This window comes from Drosophila rhopaloa, unplaced genomic scaffold (assembly GCF_018152115.1).
Source record: "Drosophila rhopaloa isolate 14029-0021.01 unplaced genomic scaffold, ASM1815211v1 contig_2, whole genome shotgun sequence".
Taxonomy (NCBI): Eukaryota; Metazoa; Arthropoda; class Insecta; order Diptera; family Drosophilidae; genus Drosophila; species Drosophila rhopaloa.
Genome location: NW_025335083.1, coordinates 9,294,024 through 9,312,073, shown reverse-complemented (window position 1 = coordinate 9,312,073; position 18,050 = coordinate 9,294,024). Strand labels below are relative to the sequence as shown.

Below are 18,050 nucleotides of genomic sequence, written 5' to 3'. Positions count from 1 at the left end.
CCCACACAGTTTAACCTATCTTTTGAGTTTTGATACTCGGACTGAGAAGGTGGCAAGTAAAGGTAAAAGTTTTGTTTTGTTTTAAATCACTTTACAAATTAATTTTAGGCAGTAGGCATCAATAATTCCGCCATTGTTTCCTAAACCGGAATGTAACCCAAAAAAAAAAAATGTCAAAGCCAACTTTTGGGGCAAATTATTTGGATGAGTTTTCATAAAGAGATCAAGGGTAGTTATGTAAGAAGAAATTAGTTTTAGTATTTTATTTTGTGTAGTCTTCTTCTGGGATGTGCGTTTGTATTTTAAAACCGGTAGTGCAAATAAAATCTCCCCGAATTTATATTTTTTTAATGCTTCAAAGCCTCAAAAACTTGAAAGCATTCTACATTGGACGAGCAGTGAAAAAGTGAGTAATCCTGTTATTACACTTAAAATGGGTTTGGCATATAACATTTTTCTTGTGGTTTTACGTTCAAATAATTTGGTTTAATTAAGAGCCCTTAGTAAACATACATAGAAATAGTCTTAAACTTTTTTACTTTTGCTGATATAACCAAAATAATTAACAAAAAATAAAAAAGATCCATAATTTTTCTCTGCGAGAAACGTCTTTAAAAACACCCTGTTTAAACAAATCGCTTTATTATAGTACCAACATTTTTTTGCTTTACTATTTTCTAATCAGAGAGTCCGTGATTCATAGGATGGAAGTCAAGTTAAAAAGTATACGTCATGAAATACGCTTTTTTCCAACAATGTAGATATTCCCGAAAGCTTTGCCTAATATTTGCTTAGAGTCCACAAATTTATAGTTCAATGTACATACATATGTATCGCCAATTATCAGAAAGGGAAACAACGTCAATCACCTTTTCCGCACATTGAACATATCATAATAGCCAAATTGATAAATTAGCTAAATGAGTCTGGCAGAAATTTTTCGTATACCCTATAATATGGTTGTCATATTCATTAAAGAAGTTAGGAAAATCGGATAAGATAATAAAAATTAAACTTTTAATAGAAGTAATTTACAATCTAACTTTAAGTAAATCTAAGTGGATTATCAGAGTGCCAGGTTACAATCTAATTCAATAAACGCCTCTAACCGAGATAAGCCAAATTAATGTTTTAAAATAACAGACAAATTTTTATTAATTTCTACAATAAATGTTTATAAATAAATATTTCAATTGAATATTCACAAGCAGCAAGAAGAAATATGTTTAAATCTAATCGCTCCACAATACCAGAGCGATGTTTAAGATTTCAAAAATAGTTTAAAAACACATTCTATGAAAAAATTATGTTTTAATTTAGTGTACGACTCCAAAACATATTTGAACATCAATATAAAGAAAAAAATACGATTGGGAACACCTCGTGTTCAATGGAATTAGCAAGAGTATTTAAAGGCTTTCAATCAAAGTTTACTTTCCTTTGAATTGTTTTTTTCGGCGCGATCTTATCGTGTCTGAGTCTTGGGGGAATTGGTCTGAAGGCACTTGGCTTGTCACGGAGGAAAACCCGGCAGAACTTGAGGGACACGAGTGGTTATCAACACGTTTATGACCCAACTTGCATATGCGAAAATTCCCAAAAATGTTTAAAAATTCAGGGCCATCGATTGGTCTCCACCCGTATATTGTGTGGGAAATATTCCAGCCACGGACTCATGCTTAGGTTCAAATCAGTCTATGGCTCCAAACGCACTTGTCCGCGTCCACTTGTCCAAGTTGTTGGCTTTATCGAAGGCGTGCGCTGTGTCTGTGAATTAGGCATAAACAGTTCTTGTTGAGGTGATAAGAATTCAGATAACCGGAGCGGTTCCTATCACAGTCGATTACCCCGATTCCAGCCGAAACGATTTGCGGAAAATATGGCCATCCATTCAGAGTATTTGACACCTGTGTCGCATGGTTCCGTCAGTCTGCGATCTACCGGCAAGTCAGTTGCCTGCTCTGGACTCTTTTGGCCCTCCTAGTCCAGCGGAACCGACGACGAGTTCACCCAGCCATCGACATGCGTGACAAGAGCCAGGAGCCCTGTTGTCTGCCCTTGAAGGAGGAGTTCCAGCGCTCCAAGTTCTCCCTGCACCACGATGATCCTGGAGCCTTCTGTCGCTCGCAATGGCAAAAGGGGGATCGCAACTTGATCTGGCTCCTCTACCGATGGATCCTGGCTGGTTTCTTCGCCGGCGGTGTCATCGGCGGCATGGTGGATTCCTTCAATGGTGGTCGTTGGTTCATTTACCTCACGGATTGGGGATTTTCCCTGTGCTTTTATTGCTGCGCTTATGGCGCTGTAATCGCCACCATTTACTTCATAAAGCCCTCCTACTTTGGTGAGTAATGAAGGAAACGATATTGAACATTAAGAAATTTTTCCAACGACATAGATCCCAGTTCTATTTTTCATTCGTGGTGACTGAATCATGGTTTCATTATTATTATCTATAATATAATACAAATACAAAACCATTATGAAATATCAATAAAGAGTAAAACTTTTTCTATACCATTAACAAATTGTAGCTCCTGGAAGTTGGGCTTTGAAGATCTACTGGATTTCCCACTATACAACTGTAGTACTGGCCTTGCTGATTACATTGGTGTTCTGGGCAGCTCTTTATCCATGTGAGTTGTGCTAATAAGTAATCAAAATATATATATATTTAATCAAATTTCTTTGATAGCTATGCCGGGAATGGGCGCAGAGCTGTACAATTTGTGGGCGCACGCTTTTAACTCGATTTGCATGGTCTTTGACTGTTTTATGGTTGCTTTTCCAACACGTATCATGCACTTCGTTTATCCCTTCACCGCTGGCATCACCTATGGTATATTCTCATTGATTTACTTCTGGACTGGCGGCTCGGATCCGTAAGTTTAATGCTATAAAATGTATGACATTATTTAATTTCTATTAAATTTTTTACAGAATGGGAAATCGATTTATCTACTTCATCTTGGACTGGGAGCGACCTGGTCTGGCCATCGGAACTGTTTGTGGAAGTGTGGTCCTGGTCAGTTGCTTCTGTGTCCTAGTCTTTGGACTCTACAGATTACGTATCTCATTGTATGAGTGCTGTAGCAAAAAACCTGAGGAAATTCCAGCTACCTCTCCTCCTCCCAAAGAACCAGCTCCAACAGTTTGATTTAAAATCTGTCAGTTTTCGTGGGACTCCAAAAAATTAAATGGTGAATTTTAAGATACGATTTAACCACCCTATCAAGATCAAAGAACTAGAATTTATTTCCAGCAAAAAATATTTTTTTTGCAGTAGTTGAACGAAATATTAAATAGAAGTGTACTTTAATTCTTTAAAGCTCAATTTAAAATGTTTTTTTACAATTCATATTGAAATTGTATAGATCAATTTTAACATTTAAACAACAAAATTCAATAAAAATTGGTTTAATTAAAAAGGATTGTATTTAATTGGGATCAACAAAAAATCAAGGTTAAATTTTTTGTTATTAATCATCCTTAAAATAATAATTCACGGTTTCTTCAGAAGCATGCTAATTTTTAATCAGAATATTTTACCCAACTTAATAAGTGAAATTTGTTTTGGCTGTATAGAAACAAGCTCAATATTTATAATGAATATTTCCTGTTTACATTGATATATTATATACTAAGATAATCTAATTCTAAAGGTGCTATTGAACCTTTATACATCTGTGATAGTGTTTGGCGTGTCGGCAATAATAGCGATAACGAAATTTTAAAAAAATTTCATAGTTGGAATGATTTGATAGACAGTTTGATAGTGTCCATCTAAGTATTAGTATTGAACTTATATTCTTTATCTTAAAAATGGAGGCTGATAAGGTTTTTCGTGACTCGCGGCTGGGGATAGATCAAGTCTATAATACGTACTGCTGTTTAAAAGTTTTACTACATAGTAAAATCATACGACACTTGAGGAATATTTGGTCAATTGTTTTATGTCCCACTTGCATACATGGAAAATCCCGAATATGAGTTTACGAATTCCAATATCTGCTTCTGCGGCTGCGCCAGATGGAAGATTAATGGTGTGTTCCTGGTCTCGAAGTTCGATTTAGACGACATTGTCCACGTTGGGGGTCTTATCGGGGGCGTGTACTGCTGCCGAATCAGACATAAAAGGTACTCACTGGGATGATAAGGATCGTGGTAATCATTTTGGTGTGTATCATACGATTACCTTTACTCAAGCTAAAACTATGTGCGGGAAATATGGCCCCCTATTTAGAATGTCGAACACCTGTGTCTCAATCAGTGTGTGGTTTACCTTCATAGCAATAACTTGCTTGGAACACTTTTGTCCGATTGGAGTCTATGCAAGTCCCAGAAATGGATGATAAAAACAAAGAGTCCTGCTGTCTGCCTTTAAAGGAGGAGTTCCAGCGCTCCAAGTTCTCGCTGCATCACGAGGATCCTGGAGTGTTCTGCCGCTCGCAATGGCAGAAAGGAGAGCGGAATCTAATCTGGGTCCTGTATCGATGGATTTTGGCGGCTTTCTTTGCGGCTGGAGTTATTGGCAGTATGATGCAAGATTTTAATGGCGGGCGATGGTTCATATTCCTTACGGACTGGGGATTTACACTGTGCTTATTTACCTGCACCTACGGAGCAGTAATCGCCACTATTTACTACTTTAATCCATCTTATTTTTGTAAGTATTTAATTTGGATTAGGAATGTTTGTTTTTCTGAGCTTAAGAGAACTTTATGTACTAAATAACTTTTAGCTGCTGGCGATCGGTCTCTAAAGATTTACTGGATCTCACACTATACCACTTCAGTGCTATCCATGTTAATTACCACGGTCTTTTGGGCTGCGCTTTCGAACAGTAAGTAGGGCTCTAAAATCGTTATACTCTATACTTAATTACCTTTTTATCTCCTTTAGCCATGCCGGAAATAGCGGGTGAACTCTACAACTTATGGTGTCATGCCTTTAACTCGATCTGTATGGTTTTCGACTGCTTTATGGTGGCTTATCCCAACCGCCTCATGCACTTTATATATCCCTTTTCCGTTGTGCTTATCTTCTTGGTACATTCCTTGATTTACTATTGGGCCGGTGGAACTGACATGTGAGTAAAGCTAAACAATTGTATCCAACGGTAGAATTTAAAATTACTTTTCAGGGACGGAAACCGTTTTATCTACTTCGCTCTGGACTGGGCACGTCCTGGCCTGGCGATTGGATTTGTCTGCGCTAGTTTGTTCCTTATCTGCTGCTTCTCCTTCGTGGCTTTTGGAATTTACCGATTGCGGATATCGATGTATAACTGCTGTGGAAAAAAGCAGGACGAAACACCAGCCTTAGCACCGACTCAAAAGCAATCTTCTCTTACTGTTTAATTTAAATTCTATCAATTTTAATCGGTTTCAATGTAATATAGGACTTTAGATGTACTTAGGCCATTTTCTGGACCACGGCGAACTGCAACGATTGGATTTGGTTGGACCATTTCTCCAGAGCATTGTATCGCGAGGCGCTGCTGTTGATCTTGTCTAGCTGGAGCACCTGATTAACTTGATCGATGCGTCCTTTGATGGTGCTGTCGAAACAATAAACGTTAGTCAAATTCTCAGAACCATTAAACTTTATAACTCACTCATCTAAAATGCAGGAGACCAGCAGGCTTTCTACTTCAGCGGGCTCTATGTTTAGTGCGTTGGCTATAAAGGGTATAGCAATGTTCTTATACGGCCTGATCAATTTAATGAGCACCTGGGTGCGAATGTTCCTCAACAAGTCTTCAATATGTTCCCTTATAAATTGATCGGCCATAATGTTGCTTCGGTGCTGCCTCAAAATGGTCTCAAACTCATTAATGTCATTGTTTTGATACGAGTTTACCAGATTTGTCATGGCTAGGATTTCAGGATCGTTCTTATACGGCTTGGCTTCCTGTGAATCAAAAGGATTAATGCCGGATTTCATCAGCCTGTAATTAAGGTGGACAATTAATAAAGCAAAGGGTTTATGGGTTTTCCAGTTTCACCTACATGTTAGCCAATACCAAGTACTTTAAGCAAGTGGTTCTCCGTGGTGATCCGCTTTCATCGTAGTTTTTGAACGCCTCAAAGAAGTCCGTGTGCGCCTTTTCAAACTCGCCCTCTCGCAGATGCATTTTACCTCCACACTCACGAATCACTCCCATAATAAGGGGATGTGGAATGGCCGACTTGATGTGAAGCGACTGTTCATAGAGGGCCTTAAGCTTCTTGTTATTTTTCTGCACCGTGTACATCTGAATCTCCAGGGCATAGATTTCCAGGAGCTGTGTGCCCTTCTTGAGGTCGTCCTCGCCATCGTCTGTCTGGCAGCTTTGATGCAATTGCTTGAGTATCTTCTGCAGCTTGGTGAAATCGCTACGGTCAAAGTATAGTTTGCCCAGCTTGGTGTTAGTCTTGAACCACAAACGATCGTTTTTGGCATCTCGCAGGGCGTCCAAAGTGGTCTCGTAGAAGTTCTGCAGCAGGGCCATCTGGAAATGGGTTAATAGATTAAGTAAGTATGTAATTTAGGTTAACAAACTTAAAAAAAATTATTTCTAAGAATCCTGGTCGATGAATAACATATTAAGAATAACAGAAGTACTTAAGGCGGTTATTTGGCTTTCATCAAATGCTGCGGTGTTATAATTTCATAGTTATTGAATATGGATCCTCACAGGTAAATAATAGAAATAATACTTCCTAAAGAGTACAATGGTTTGATATGCTCACATTCTTCGATGTGGAGATGTAGTCCAGGATCGAATTGATGCTCTTTTCCGAATGATTCCTGGTCACCGCGCTTTTGATGTAGGTGAGCAGCTGCTTGTAACGCACCATCATCTCATCGTAGTTGCACTATGGGGATAAAACATTAGCTAAAGATATATATTAACCGATTTCGTACTCCCTCACCAGTCTAAAGTTTATCTTGATCATTTGCTTGAGCGCCTTGAATCCCCACTCTCCTTTCTCGCCATTTTCCAGGTCGAGAACCTTCTGGAAACTGGCCAACGCCGCCTTGGGCTCCTCCTCTTTTAAGGCCTTGCTGTTGTAGTACTGATTCTCCAGATCCACATCCGGTTCTGAGTTGCTATCCTCCGAGTATTCCTATGCAGTTTACAAAAGATGGAAATCAACAAAAGCCGGTCTCATTTGCATGTATTAAGATGTGCTAAGGTGCACTGTTTTTTACCAATCCATAATCCTCATCGTCGTCGCACATAAAATCGTCATCGTTGTCGGACATTTTGTGGCTTTGGCTTTGAAAATTACACTTTACCAGCAAATAAATGCTAATCAACAATAATTTTTTCAGGAAAACACAAAGCAAGAAAAAATATGACCGTTCCGAGGTTGGCGAAAAAATGCTTAGAAATGTGGTCAACAGCTGTTCCCTATAGATTTGTTAACGGATAGGGATGCGCAAAGAAAAGAGTGACTAAAACTGTAGTATGAAAAAATTACACGATAATTTGGTGGAGATAATACTTGAGAATATATGGAAATTAAATTCTTTAAGTATGAACACGTTGTTAATTTGTTGGTGATTAAATATATGGTTCAATAATACTAAACTTTTAAAACATTACAAAATATTTTTGCATAAATCGCATCTTTAGCTACTTGCTTGTACGATTCAAAATCGGATAAAAAATTTGAAAGAGTACAAACAACAGCGTAATTAAATTATGTTGTTTTATTAACCCGTGACTGTTTCACTGTGTGCCTAAAAAATATTTAAGTAGCAATAACGGGTTTGGCAATAATGCCCATCCCTAGATTCGACCAGGGCTGCCCATAATTGAAGCCGGCTTTTGTTTACATCCTTTTTCAAGTAAAATGAGGTAAACAATCTGCTTATCTGAACTGATACTCCATTTACATTTTGTGACAACCTAAACACAGCCTCACAAAACGACTCCTGCACATTTTTCCTCGTTGCAGTTTCGCCAAGAGATCGCATCCCTCGGCGGATCGCAATTCGCAACCGATTTCGGAGGCGCTCCTCTCGCAAATTGACCGGAGCACACAGAACTTGCAATTGCTGGAGATTGCCTCGGGATCAGGTCAACATGCGGGATTTCTGGCGCCCCTGCTGCCCAACATCACCTTCCACCCGACGGAGTACGAACGGGGTCAGTTTGGATCGATATCAGCCTATGCGGAGGAGTGCGCAACCGGGAATATCCGAGCTCCTCTTCATGTGGACGTCACCCGGGATCCGAGGGACTGGGAGAGTCCCCCCGCACCGGCCAGCTACGACTACATGTTCAACTCCAACATGATGCACATCAGTCCGTGGGCCTGCTCCATAGGACTCTTTCGGGCTGCCGGGCAGCTGCTGAAGAAAGGTGGTAGGATGTTCACCTATGGACCCTACGCCCAGGACGGTCTCCTAGTTCCCCAGAGCAATGTCGACTTCGACCGGAGTCTCCGGCAGAGAGACGCCTCCTGGGGCGTGCGTGACATCAAGGATCTGAAGGTCCTGGCGGCTGACAATGGACTGCAGCTGGAGAAACTAGTGGAGATGCCGTCGAACAACAAGTTTCTGACCTGGCTTAAGCTGTAAAATAGTGCACTAGACTAAGGCTATTGGGCGATTAGCCCTCTTAGATAACATCGTTTATTTGGAGGCAATAAATTTTATTGCCGAGTGAGTGCCTGCTCATCAAACTAGGCCAAGTGGACAGAGCGAGGTGAGGCGAGAGAGCAGGAGTTGACCCTGAATGCGCAATTGATAGTCGGTTTGATTGATTGGTGGACTCTATATAAAGACGGATCGGGCTGCACCTGCAGTACAAGCGATCGATCATCGGAGTTGAAGTCATGGCGCGAACGATTCTTCAGCTGCTTCTCGGTGCGATTCTCTTGGTGAATCTGAGTCTCGCGGGCACAGCGAGGCGACCACGACTGGATGGACGCATTGTGGGCGGGCAGGTGACCAGTATAAAGGACATTCCCTACCAGGTTTCCCTGCAGCGTGGCTACCACTTCTGCGGTGGCTCTCTGATCGCCCAGGGTTGGGTCCTCACAGCAGCCCACTGCACCGAAGGATCGGCCATACTCATCTCCAAGGTCCGCATTGGATCGTCGCGCACTTCCGAAGGCGGTCAGCTGGTGGGGATCAAACGGGTCCATCGGCATCCCAAATTCGATGCCTACACCATCGACTTTGATTTCTCGCTCCTCGAGCTGGAGGAATATAGTGCCGCGAACGTGACGCAGGCTTTCGTAGGTCTTCCCGAACAGGATGCGGACATAGCCGATGGAACTCCCGTCCTGGTTTCCGGCTGGGGGAACACGCAGAGCAACCAAGAATCCACAGCCATTCTCCGGGCCGTAACTGTGCCCAAAGTCAGCCAGACGCAGTGCACGGAGGCGTATGGCAACTTTGGGAGCATCACGGATCGCATGATCTGCGCCGGATTGCCGGAGGGAGGCAAGGACGCCTGCCAGGGTGACTCGGGAGGTCCTCTGGCCGCCGACGGCATCCTGTGGGGCGTCGTCTCCTGGGGCTACGGATGTGCCAGGCCAAACTATCCCGGAGTATACTCAAGGGTCGCTGCGGTTCGCGATTGGATTGCCTCTACTAGTAACATTTGAGACCAATTGATTATCAAATTCTAATTCAAAATAGATTAAAATAAACGACAAATAAACAACGACCCTTTAAAGTGTGAAGTGTAATTTGTAACTCAGAAAGCAGAAAACTCAAATGGCTTGTAATAGAAAGAATTTTTAAACGCTTTTCTAAGGCATTTATTCAAAATAGTATAAAAACAAGAAAACAATTAAACTTTCAGTATAAGCAATTCTTAACCAATTCAATCAAGGAATTTCCGAGACTATCATTGCAGCAGCTGCAGCTCCATTTATCCATTTATCATATCCAACCGAAGCAATTGACCCAGAAAAACCTTGAGTACAAATATTGTCACAGTCTGGAAGGAAAAGGGTATAAAGGGTTTTGTGGAGGGCTGACCAAGTCATATCAATAACTGCAGACAGGCATAGGGAAAGAGCAAATTTACTTAATGATTGGCCCAAAGGCAAATAAAAGTTCACAGGAAGGAAAAAAAATTACAAAGTTGGCATAGGTAAAGTGAATTGATTGGGGCGAGTGCGAGTGGCAGAAGTTTCCATTTCGAGTGCTCCCTCTTGGTGTTTTTCATCTTCGATTGCAGTTTACCGTGTGGACGGTCTCTTGTTTTTCTAGTTGTCTTCTAGTTTTCCCAGCCATTTTCCATTTTCCAGCACTCACTAATTGTTGATTAAATGCTGCAAATTGCTGCGAGTGTTTCCCATTGTTGTCTTTCTTCTGGCTTTTCCGTTGACGTTTTCGGTTGCCTTTCACCGTCTACGGTTGTCAAAGCAGTTAGCAGGACGACCACAGGTGCTAAAGGGGGAGTGCCGGGCGGCAAATCACCCGTTGTGTCCTTCGGGTCATTGCAATTTTGCACGTGAACTTGTTAACAGCAAGGAGCAGGAGCTGCACAAAAAAGGGGTAAAAGGCACGAAGCCAAGACATGAACTGCAAATTGAACGGTTATGTCGAGAGATGGGTTACAAGGTAAACTTGGCGTGGCAATTTTCAACTTTCAAATGAACTCAAGTGGGTCACTGCGAAGCATACTTTTAGGGGTATTTACTGTTCAATAGGAATCACCTAGCGTGACTTTAAACACAAAATAAACACTACTGGAAACCATATTTTGCCTCTTCTATAATTGTTCTATTCGATTATTGCATTATTTATTTTATTTTACTATACGCTAACAATAATAATATTAATAATATAATAATAATATTTTTTTCCAAAAATTATCGACCTGTTAAAGGTGTTGCTATTAAAATTATTGTGAATTAAGAATGATTTCCATACATTAAGAAATTTTGATTTGCTATACAGATTGTCTTCTTAGTTTTGTCAAAATATTACTTACATATGTTTAGGTTGGTCACATTTATTAGAATTGATTTATTTTTTGTAGAATTTACAAGGCACTGCTATTTGTAAGAAAAAATAAAAACATTTAATACCTCATAAAGAAGATAAATCCTTTTATTAAGAACACAGAAAACAATATTTGAATTTTCTAGCTTCAATTAATATCACTATAAGTTTGATGGTCACTAGTGCTTTATGATTTATTTAAAAACATTTGCATACATAAATCAATTTCGTCTTGCAATAAATACAGTATCTTTAATTTCGTCGAAATACTACATAAGTGTATTAAGGTTTTCCACTTCATTGGAATTTATTTATTATTTTTTAGAAGTTACCAAAGTCGTTAAAACTCAGAGAATATAAATCCATTCTTTAAGAAAACAGAACAAATTTTTTAAATTATCTAGCTCCAGACAGATTTGTATTCAATTTTAATGTTCCATTTTTTTTTATTTTCATAATCTACGAATTATACCTAGACATTTTATTCTCCAAGATGCAATTAGGTTCCTTCTGTTTATCCTTTAAAGTTCCTCGGGCCCTCTTCAGGATTGGCGACCTCCACTAACGACTTGTGGCAGTACTTAAGCTGCTTTTGTTATTGTTTTTCTTTCTGAATCCCCCCTTTCCCCCCTTTGTCTTGTTTTTATTTTTTCGCTTCCCTTTTTTTTGTTGTTCATTGGAGCCACCGAGACATAGAAAATGTAAAATTTGTTTGTTTCCTTTCATTGATGTTGAAAGTTTTTGCAGCTGCTGCAGACAATGCAATGAGTCGGGCTCCATATTCCCCGCCCATTTCCCGAGGACCTCCTCGTTCCCTAATTTTATCTGCTGGCATGCCAGGGGACTGTCTTATTATTATAGTTTGTCGATTTGTTTGCATTGTAGTCCACATTGTTGTTCTCTTAGCCAGTCCGAAATCGAGTGTGTGTGTGTGTTTGTGTGCGTCCAGATGGCCCAACAACAATCGATTGTTATAAATTATTTTGCAGCTTTTGTAATTTGTTATGTGAACAACAAATATGGTCGAGACCAAAAAGATCTATTTAATCCTTATTTCGCAATACAAAAATACATAATTCAATAACAATTCTGAAACTGAAACTTTTTTTAAATTAGTTTCATATTTCACTGCACTTGTTTTAAAGGAAATTATCAATTTATTTTTTATTACTAACATTGCTTTGCTACAAAAATGCTTAAATACATTTAAAAAAAATTAAACTTATTGCAATCGTTAGTACATTCCTAAAACCTATTTTCATTTATGAAATCTCTAGTCTCAATTTTAGTTTCTTAGAGATACTTTTCTTATTTGTTTAGGAATGAATTTTCCTTTCTATTTATTTAAATTTGTTTATATTCTGCACTGCCGTCCTGCCTGGAGTTGTACAGAAATATATATTCGAAAGATTAAATACATCTGGTCTAGGACCGTTGCGACTTGTCTATGACTCAGTTAGGTGGCCTACGCGGCGTATGCTTGATCTGCCGGGATGCTGCCACAACTCGCAATTCCTGTGAGTGTGTGTGTTTTTTATGGAAATAATATTCTTGTCAGGATTAAAAAGGATACGTGACCGGAATACGAGTGCAATGTGCATGCGGAAATGTGGCCAGGACCTGCGAGAAGCGGAACAAAAAGGGCAGGAACAAAAAGCGGAAAAAGTAGACAAACAGGAGCCGCAACAGGACTAAAATGTATCTGTCAGACTCGTCGACTTTTGCTATCGTTGTCGCCTGTCGCATATCTGTATCTATGTTTGTGCTTGTATTTTCTTTGCCAGCTCTTAGCCACTTTCAACCCCCCTCCATCCCCACCGCCATCATCATCATCATTTCGATGCTTATCCTTGCTTATTGTCCTGTCAGAAAAAGCCCGCTGCTGCTTGTTTACTCCTGTTTTTTTTTTCGTTTTTAATTTTTAAGAAAGCATATTGTAATTCTGTTGTTTACCTGTTTGGACACTCGGATACACGTACTTTTTATACCCGTTACTCGTAGAGTAAAAGGGTATATTGTATTCGTGCAAAAGTATGTAACAGCTAGAAGGAAGCGTTTCCGACCCTATAAAGTATATATATTCTTGATCAGGGTCACTAGCCGAGTCGATATAGCCATGTCCGTCTGTCCGTCTGTCCGTCTGTCCGTCTGTCTGTCCGTCTGTCTGTCTGTCCGTATGAACGCTGAGATCTCGGAAACTATAAAAGCTAGAAGATTGGCATTTTGCATGTAGATTTTAGAAGTTCCTACGCAGCGCAAGTTTGTTTCAAAATGGTGCCACGCCCCCTTTAACGCCCATAATCGCTTATATACGATTTTAAAAATTTAAATATTTCGGAAAAGTAAAAATGCAGTTTTATTGTGTTTATCAATACCTATCGAAATGTAGAAGATGTTTTTCAAATCGGACCATTCGTTAAAAAGTTATGCGTGATCAAAGTTTCTATCTCCATCTCCCTCGCACTCCCTTTACCTGAGTAACGGGTATCTGATAGTCGGGGCACCCGACTATAGCGTTCTCTCTTGTTAAATCTCGACCGCAGGCGATCCCTTGTTTTCTTGTAACCAGATTGGAGTGCTCTCGACCTTCTCCTTGCTTCTCCTCAATGCACTCAGTCATTTGTCCTGTCATTTGTAATATTCCCCTACGCATCCTTGACAGCGGCTTAGCATTCCTGTTGTTGTAGCTGTTTAGCTATTCGTGGCATGTCCTGGGCAATGGCCACGATTGTGATGTATGATTTTCAATTCCACCTACGGCAAGACCTCTTCTAATTTTGTTGAAATTATTCCTTGTTTTAACAAAAAAAAAAAACAAATAAATAAAATGAAAACATTTTTTTTGGGTTTTATCTAGGTTTATTTGCCAAGCTACGTGTCTTCTACACATTTGGGTATCTTTAATTTAAGCAAATACTTAAATTGAAGTTGTAGTTGAAGTTACAATTTGTATATTATTTAATATCATAATAAATTAATATCATTATTTTATTAAAAATAAAAGTCCAACGGAAATCAAACCAAAATGTAGAAAACCCATTTGTAATATAAATATCAATATCTGTAATCACATTGTATGGTTACTTTTCACTCTTTTATTTTAAGTTAAATATTTTAGATATATGCCATTCAAGCACTATCTTATCTATATTAAAAACGAAAAGGTATTATATGAGGCCATCACTATCAATTCATATCAATTTAATTTGGGTATTTTCTTTACTATTTTGAAATATCATAAAGTAATAAGTCTGACTCAAAGTGGGTCACGAATTGCCTATATAAATAAATCAATAGCACTAAAACTAATATTCTTATATACTTATGGGAAGTAATCCTAACATGTTGTGGCTATGTCGTAGTTGATTTATTTACTTTTATCTACGATATCTACTGATATTGTTAGCCCGATTACATTGAGAAGGTTAAACATCAATATTAATATTTTAGTATGTATGCATGTATTTGTCATTCGATTGGCTATTCGCCTATTATGCCGTCACTCTTTATAAGCGGATGTGGAAAAAGTTATAAAATCAACTTTCTGCCGTTTTCTGTTTGAGTTATCGTTTAGAAATTTTATTGATAAGAAGTATCCCCAATGTGTTCCGAGTACAAATATACCAAACTAGAAATGCACTCCACCAACAAAAGTCCCCGAATTGATGACTGTTGCCCTGACTCAATGTGGGTTGAAGCATATTGATAACAGAATCTAATCTTTATAGCCGGCATAAAATCCGCTTTTATTATGGTTCAATTCTGGACTACATATTGAGCAGGAATGGGCTGCATTCGAATCAGTTTCGCTTTAGACAGCTTTGTGCAGAGTTGTGTTTTTAAGTAAATAAATACTATCCCTCAATCGAAATGTGGAAGAAAGTGCTTATCTGTGTGGTCCTTGTGGCCTTTGTGGGCGTGCAGTTTGGTGAGAAAAATTGGTAATTTCAAAAAGGAATCCTTGTTAACAGAATGCTTCTAACTATTAGCCAACTCGCTGACCTGCACCAAATGCACCACCCCCTCCGGATGCAAAAGTCCTTCGTCGGAAACCTGCTCGAATTCTACGGCAAATGCCAATAGGGTTCATTTGGAATCGTACCACAGTAATGTGCCCACCGTCAATGGCAGTCTGAACTTCGCTTGTGCCAATCTCACCTACTACCATGCAGCAAGTATGTATTTAAATGATTTTTCTGATTTAGAGGGGGTTATCTAACCATGTTGTATAACTTTCCTCCAGACTACTCCCACACGTCTGAGTTCCTGGGCTGCGTCTTCAATGAGACTAAGGTGTGCGATCTTACTTTGACAAACACCGCGAGTGGATGGTCCAAGAAATGCCTTCAATGCGGCACAGATTACTGCAATCCTGCGGGAACTTTCAGCGGAAGTGCCTATACCATCGTAGGATCGGTGATCGCCGTGCTCCTGGCCAAGGTCCTCAGCTAGACCCATGATTTTATTGGGAAGCAAATGCATTACTTACACTTAATTCCAATTGTATAATATTTATTTTCGATATGGCTAATTAAAACAAAATTTTATTATAAAACTAAAATGGTTAACAATAATGGTCTTTGTTATAAAGAAGGCAAGAATAAAGAGTGAGTTTAATCATGTAAAATCTATAAAGGGTTTATCGGAGATATTTTGTAATCTACGTAGCAGAAAAGTTTCAATCAATAGGACAAAGACTCGTTGCTGAAATCAAATATATAATTTTGGTCTTTGAAATTATCTTGAAAATCAATAACATAAAAATTAATCACCTACGGAATATTCCATGACTATTTTGGTTAAATGTTTTTTAATACTTTTACGTGATTCACTGTTTTTTACCCACATTGTTTACTTAAAATTTTATTGCTTACTTTATCGTTATTCACTTCAAATATTTATAAGCTTTCAGAAATAACTTCCTTTTTATAGGTATAATCTTTATAGTTTTTAAAATTTTCTATAAACCCATATAGGTAAGAAATAAATGTGTAATAAAAAAATGTTGATTAATTTAAGTAATAAAAAAAATATGAGTCAGTTATACTTTTTAAGTCGCTTGGCAACTTATAAAGTTACCTAGCCAAATACTTCCCCTTTTTGATTGCTACCAATTTTACGCAAGTGTTTTACCTATTTATTGCCATATAGGTGCGCATATTGATTAGGTTCGGACTGAGATAAGAGTTATTAAGTGTGATCGTATAGAGGGGACTGATGGGGAAGTGAGGTGTGAAATTGTCAGGCTGTGAGTAAGATTTTCAACTGTGGGCTAGGTCCCAAAATGCCAGATAACACAAAAAGTGAATTTAAAGAAAGTAAAAGCTCAAATGATTAGGAAGTTGGATTCAAAACAATCTCAATCTTTCTTTAAAAATTCTTGTAAGTTGTCAAAAATTCCGTTAAATGTAATCCAAAATACATAGAAGTAGAAATTAAATTTATTGAAAGTACTGTTTATTTTTACCTTTATTATTATACAAAACACATCTGGCTACATGACCTAAGACGAACATAACTTTTTTGCATTATTTGGCAGGTACTAAAAGTTTTAAATAACTATATAAGTTAATAACGTTCCAATATTGAAAACATGAAATGAAATAATCTCAATTTTGCTTTTATTCGATTGGAACAAAATTACATAAAATATGTTTGCAGAAAAATACTATTTTAGAAATAAGAATACACAAACTGAATGAAAACCTTAAGGGGAAACCCTTTCTATTTCCCATTCAAACTGTTTTGATAAGCTGACTCGTCTATAAACGTTGCGATAATCTAATCAACGAAAGTACTCGTGCTTATCTGCCAAGAATTTAGAAGTTACGACAACTTAAGAGAAACGCTTTATAAAAGAGTTCTTTGATTTCCAACAGAGTTTAGTTTAAAGCGAAACGGCGACTAGGAACGTAGTATTACTTTTCTAACTGAAAAGACAATTATAAAATCCAATATGTTTGTCAAAGCTTTGATAGCCAGTTTGTTGGTAGCCTTTGTCTGTGTGCAAATTGGTGAGTCATAGCCACAGAAATTAAAACTTCGGGTTAAACTGATGATCTATAATATTGAATAGCTGATTCTCTGGTGTGCTACACCTGTACCACGCCGAATGACTGCAAGAGTCCCAAAAAAGTGACCTGTACTAATGCGGCTGCCAACGAGACTAGTCACAACCTGGAGGTTTATCATCAGGGAGTTAGGAATCTAACCAGTACTCGATTCGACTGCCTGGCTCTTAAGTACACCTGGAGTGAGTAGTTTGGATCACACAAATCATCAAGATATATGACTTATATATCTTTGTCCCACTAGATAACAATGTGATCAATCAGATCCATGGCTGCATTCATCCCAATGTTGGGGCCTGCAGTTTGAGCTTGAAGCCTGCTTATGGCCACTATAATAAAACCCACTGTCTTACCTGTTCCGGCAATAAGTGCAACAAGAATCCGGCGGGAAAAATGAGCAGCAGCACACTCACAATTGCGGCTAGCGTTTTGGGTCTCTTGCTGGTCAAGATCTTTGCCTAAAACAAGACTATTTATATAGATGAGCTAAAATTCTGAAAACGAAATTATTTCGTAATAAATTATTTTTAAAATATCTCCTATTATTTTTGTTTCCTTATCGGCATTGATTAGATTGGCTTCTTGGACTTTCCGACCGTTCACGTTTTCTCAATATTTCACAAGTCTTTAATCAGCAGGTGATTAAAATTTATGGGTCTATTTGTGCTGGGTTCAAGCTTAATACATCTGACTAGACGTGTTGTTAAGTACAAAGAAGTCTAATAAAGCAATTGGTTGTAAGAATACAATAAGAGGGTTAAGCACCCGTGTCACACTTTACGTTTATTGCTTAATTTGAGGCTTTTGTATTGACAACATTTATTTTTCTACCAAATTAACTGGTTTTAGTATATTCAAACTGTTGTTACCGTACGGAATGCCAAATTGAGAGCTATGTTGTAATAAATTCAAAGATAGATTCTTGTATCATTCACTATTTTGCTATAATGTTTGGCTCTAGTTGGCCTTTTTAAAAATTAGTCCAATGAACCGATGTAAAAGTGAAAACCGTTCTACCTT

General features: G+C 38.4%; 7 protein-coding genes across 8 annotated transcripts; 6 read left to right on the top strand and 1 right to left on the bottom strand.

The window, feature by feature from the left end:
* Positions 1-1,837: 1,837 nt before the first annotated feature.
* Positions 1,838-3,352, top strand: LOC108040772 (protein rolling stone). Its single transcript, XM_017118377.2, has 4 exons — positions 1,838-2,344; positions 2,535-2,636; positions 2,696-2,882; positions 2,941-3,352. The coding sequence occupies exons 1-4, from the start codon at positions 2,023-2,025 to the stop codon at positions 3,155-3,157; spliced, it is 828 nt and encodes a 275-aa protein (XP_016973866.1). The 5' UTR covers positions 1,838-2,022; the 3' UTR covers positions 3,158-3,352.
* Positions 3,353-3,486: 134 nt separating this feature from the next.
* LOC108040771 (protein rolling stone) lies at positions 3,487-5,360 on the top strand. Its single transcript, XM_017118376.2, has 4 exons — positions 3,487-4,666; positions 4,742-4,843; positions 4,903-5,089; positions 5,144-5,360. Exons 1-4 carry the CDS (start codon positions 4,330-4,332, stop codon positions 5,358-5,360), a joined length of 843 nt encoding a protein of 280 aa, XP_016973865.1. The 5' UTR covers positions 3,487-4,329.
* Positions 5,350-7,360, bottom strand: LOC108040770 (COP9 signalosome complex subunit 2). Its single transcript, XM_017118375.1, has 6 exons — positions 7,198-7,360; positions 6,918-7,112; positions 6,735-6,860; positions 6,012-6,493; positions 5,618-5,950; positions 5,350-5,560 (listed from the first exon to the last, which is right to left on the bottom strand). The coding sequence occupies exons 1-6, from the start codon at positions 7,249-7,251 to the stop codon at positions 5,416-5,418; spliced, it is 1,335 nt and encodes a 444-aa protein (XP_016973864.1). The 5' UTR covers positions 7,252-7,360; the 3' UTR covers positions 5,350-5,415.
* Positions 7,361-7,789: 429 nt separating this feature from the next.
* Positions 7,790-8,662, top strand: LOC108040773 (UPF0585 protein CG18661). 2 transcript variants are annotated; one of them, XM_017118378.1, is made up of 2 exons: positions 7,790-7,849; positions 7,911-8,662. In XM_017118378.1, exons 1-2 carry the CDS (start codon positions 7,845-7,847, stop codon positions 8,572-8,574), a joined length of 669 nt encoding a protein of 222 aa, XP_016973867.1. In that variant the 5' UTR covers positions 7,790-7,844; the 3' UTR covers positions 8,575-8,662. The 2 variants fall into 2 exon arrangements, with proteins under 2 accessions (XP_016973867.1, XP_016973868.1); XM_017118379.1 differs by having other exon boundaries at positions 7,795-7,849; positions 7,950-8,662.
* A 115-nt stretch (positions 8,663-8,777) lies between these two features.
* On the top strand, positions 8,778-9,686 carry LOC108040745 (trypsin-1; the record flags this gene model as incomplete). The annotated part of the gene is made up of 1 exon (XM_017118328.1): positions 8,778-9,686. A coding segment is annotated over one exon (831 nt), but the record flags the coding sequence as incomplete, so codon positions are not given.
* Positions 9,687-14,754: 5,068 nt separating this feature from the next.
* On the top strand, positions 14,755-15,590 carry LOC108040753. Its single transcript, XM_017118339.2, has 3 exons — positions 14,755-14,887; positions 14,949-15,134; positions 15,203-15,590. The coding sequence occupies exons 1-3, from the start codon at positions 14,830-14,832 to the stop codon at positions 15,409-15,411; spliced, it is 453 nt and encodes a 150-aa protein (XP_016973828.1). The 5' UTR covers positions 14,755-14,829; the 3' UTR covers positions 15,412-15,590.
* Positions 15,591-16,851: 1,261 nt separating this feature from the next.
* On the top strand, positions 16,852-17,572 carry LOC108040754. Its single transcript, XM_017118340.1, has 3 exons — positions 16,852-16,973; positions 17,036-17,212; positions 17,275-17,572. The coding sequence occupies exons 1-3, from the start codon at positions 16,916-16,918 to the stop codon at positions 17,490-17,492; spliced, it is 453 nt and encodes a 150-aa protein (XP_016973829.1). The 5' UTR covers positions 16,852-16,915; the 3' UTR covers positions 17,493-17,572.
* The last annotated feature ends 478 nt before the right edge of the window (positions 17,573-18,050 follow it).

Bases quoted from the DNA above. Each gene is read 5' to 3' on its own strand.
- LOC108040772 (XM_017118377.2), top strand. From the start codon at position 2,023: ATGCGTGACAAGAGCCAGGAGCCCTGTTGTCTGCCCTTGAAGGAGGAG. The intron at 2,345-2,534 runs GTGAGTAATGAA...AACAAATTGTAG, and splicing joins CATAAAGCCCTCCTACTTTG to CTCCTGGAAGTTGGGCTTTG. The intron at 2,637-2,695 runs GTGAGTTGTGCT...TTTCTTTGATAG, and splicing joins CTGGGCAGCTCTTTATCCAT to CTATGCCGGGAATGGGCGCA.
- LOC108040771 (XM_017118376.2), top strand. From the start codon at position 4,330: ATGCAAGTCCCAGAAATGGATGATAAAAACAAAGAGTCCTGCTGTCTG. The intron at 4,667-4,741 runs GTAAGTATTTAA...AATAACTTTTAG, and splicing joins CTTTAATCCATCTTATTTTT to CTGCTGGCGATCGGTCTCTA. The intron at 4,844-4,902 runs GTAAGTAGGGCT...TATCTCCTTTAG, and splicing joins TTGGGCTGCGCTTTCGAACA to CCATGCCGGAAATAGCGGGT.
- LOC108040770 (XM_017118375.1), bottom strand. From the start codon at position 7,251: ATGTCCGACAACGATGACGATTTTATGTGCGACGACGATGAGGATTAT. The intron at 6,861-6,917 runs GTGAGGGAGTAC...TTATCCCCATAG, and splicing joins TCAAGATAAACTTTAGACTG to TGCAACTACGATGAGATGAT. The intron at 5,561-5,617 runs GTGAGTTATAAA...TTGTTTCGACAG, and splicing joins GTCTCCTGCATTTTAGATGA to CACCATCAAAGGACGCATCG.
- LOC108040753 (XM_017118339.2), top strand. From the start codon at position 14,830: ATGTGGAAGAAAGTGCTTATCTGTGTGGTCCTTGTGGCCTTTGTGGGC. The intron at 14,888-14,948 runs GTGAGAAAAATT...TCTAACTATTAG, and splicing joins CTTTGTGGGCGTGCAGTTTG to CCAACTCGCTGACCTGCACC. The intron at 15,135-15,202 runs GTATGTATTTAA...ACTTTCCTCCAG, and splicing joins CACCTACTACCATGCAGCAA to ACTACTCCCACACGTCTGAG.
- LOC108040754 (XM_017118340.1), top strand. From the start codon at position 16,916: ATGTTTGTCAAAGCTTTGATAGCCAGTTTGTTGGTAGCCTTTGTCTGT. The intron at 16,974-17,035 runs GTGAGTCATAGC...AATATTGAATAG, and splicing joins CTTTGTCTGTGTGCAAATTG to CTGATTCTCTGGTGTGCTAC. The intron at 17,213-17,274 runs GTGAGTAGTTTG...TTGTCCCACTAG, and splicing joins GGCTCTTAAGTACACCTGGA to ATAACAATGTGATCAATCAG.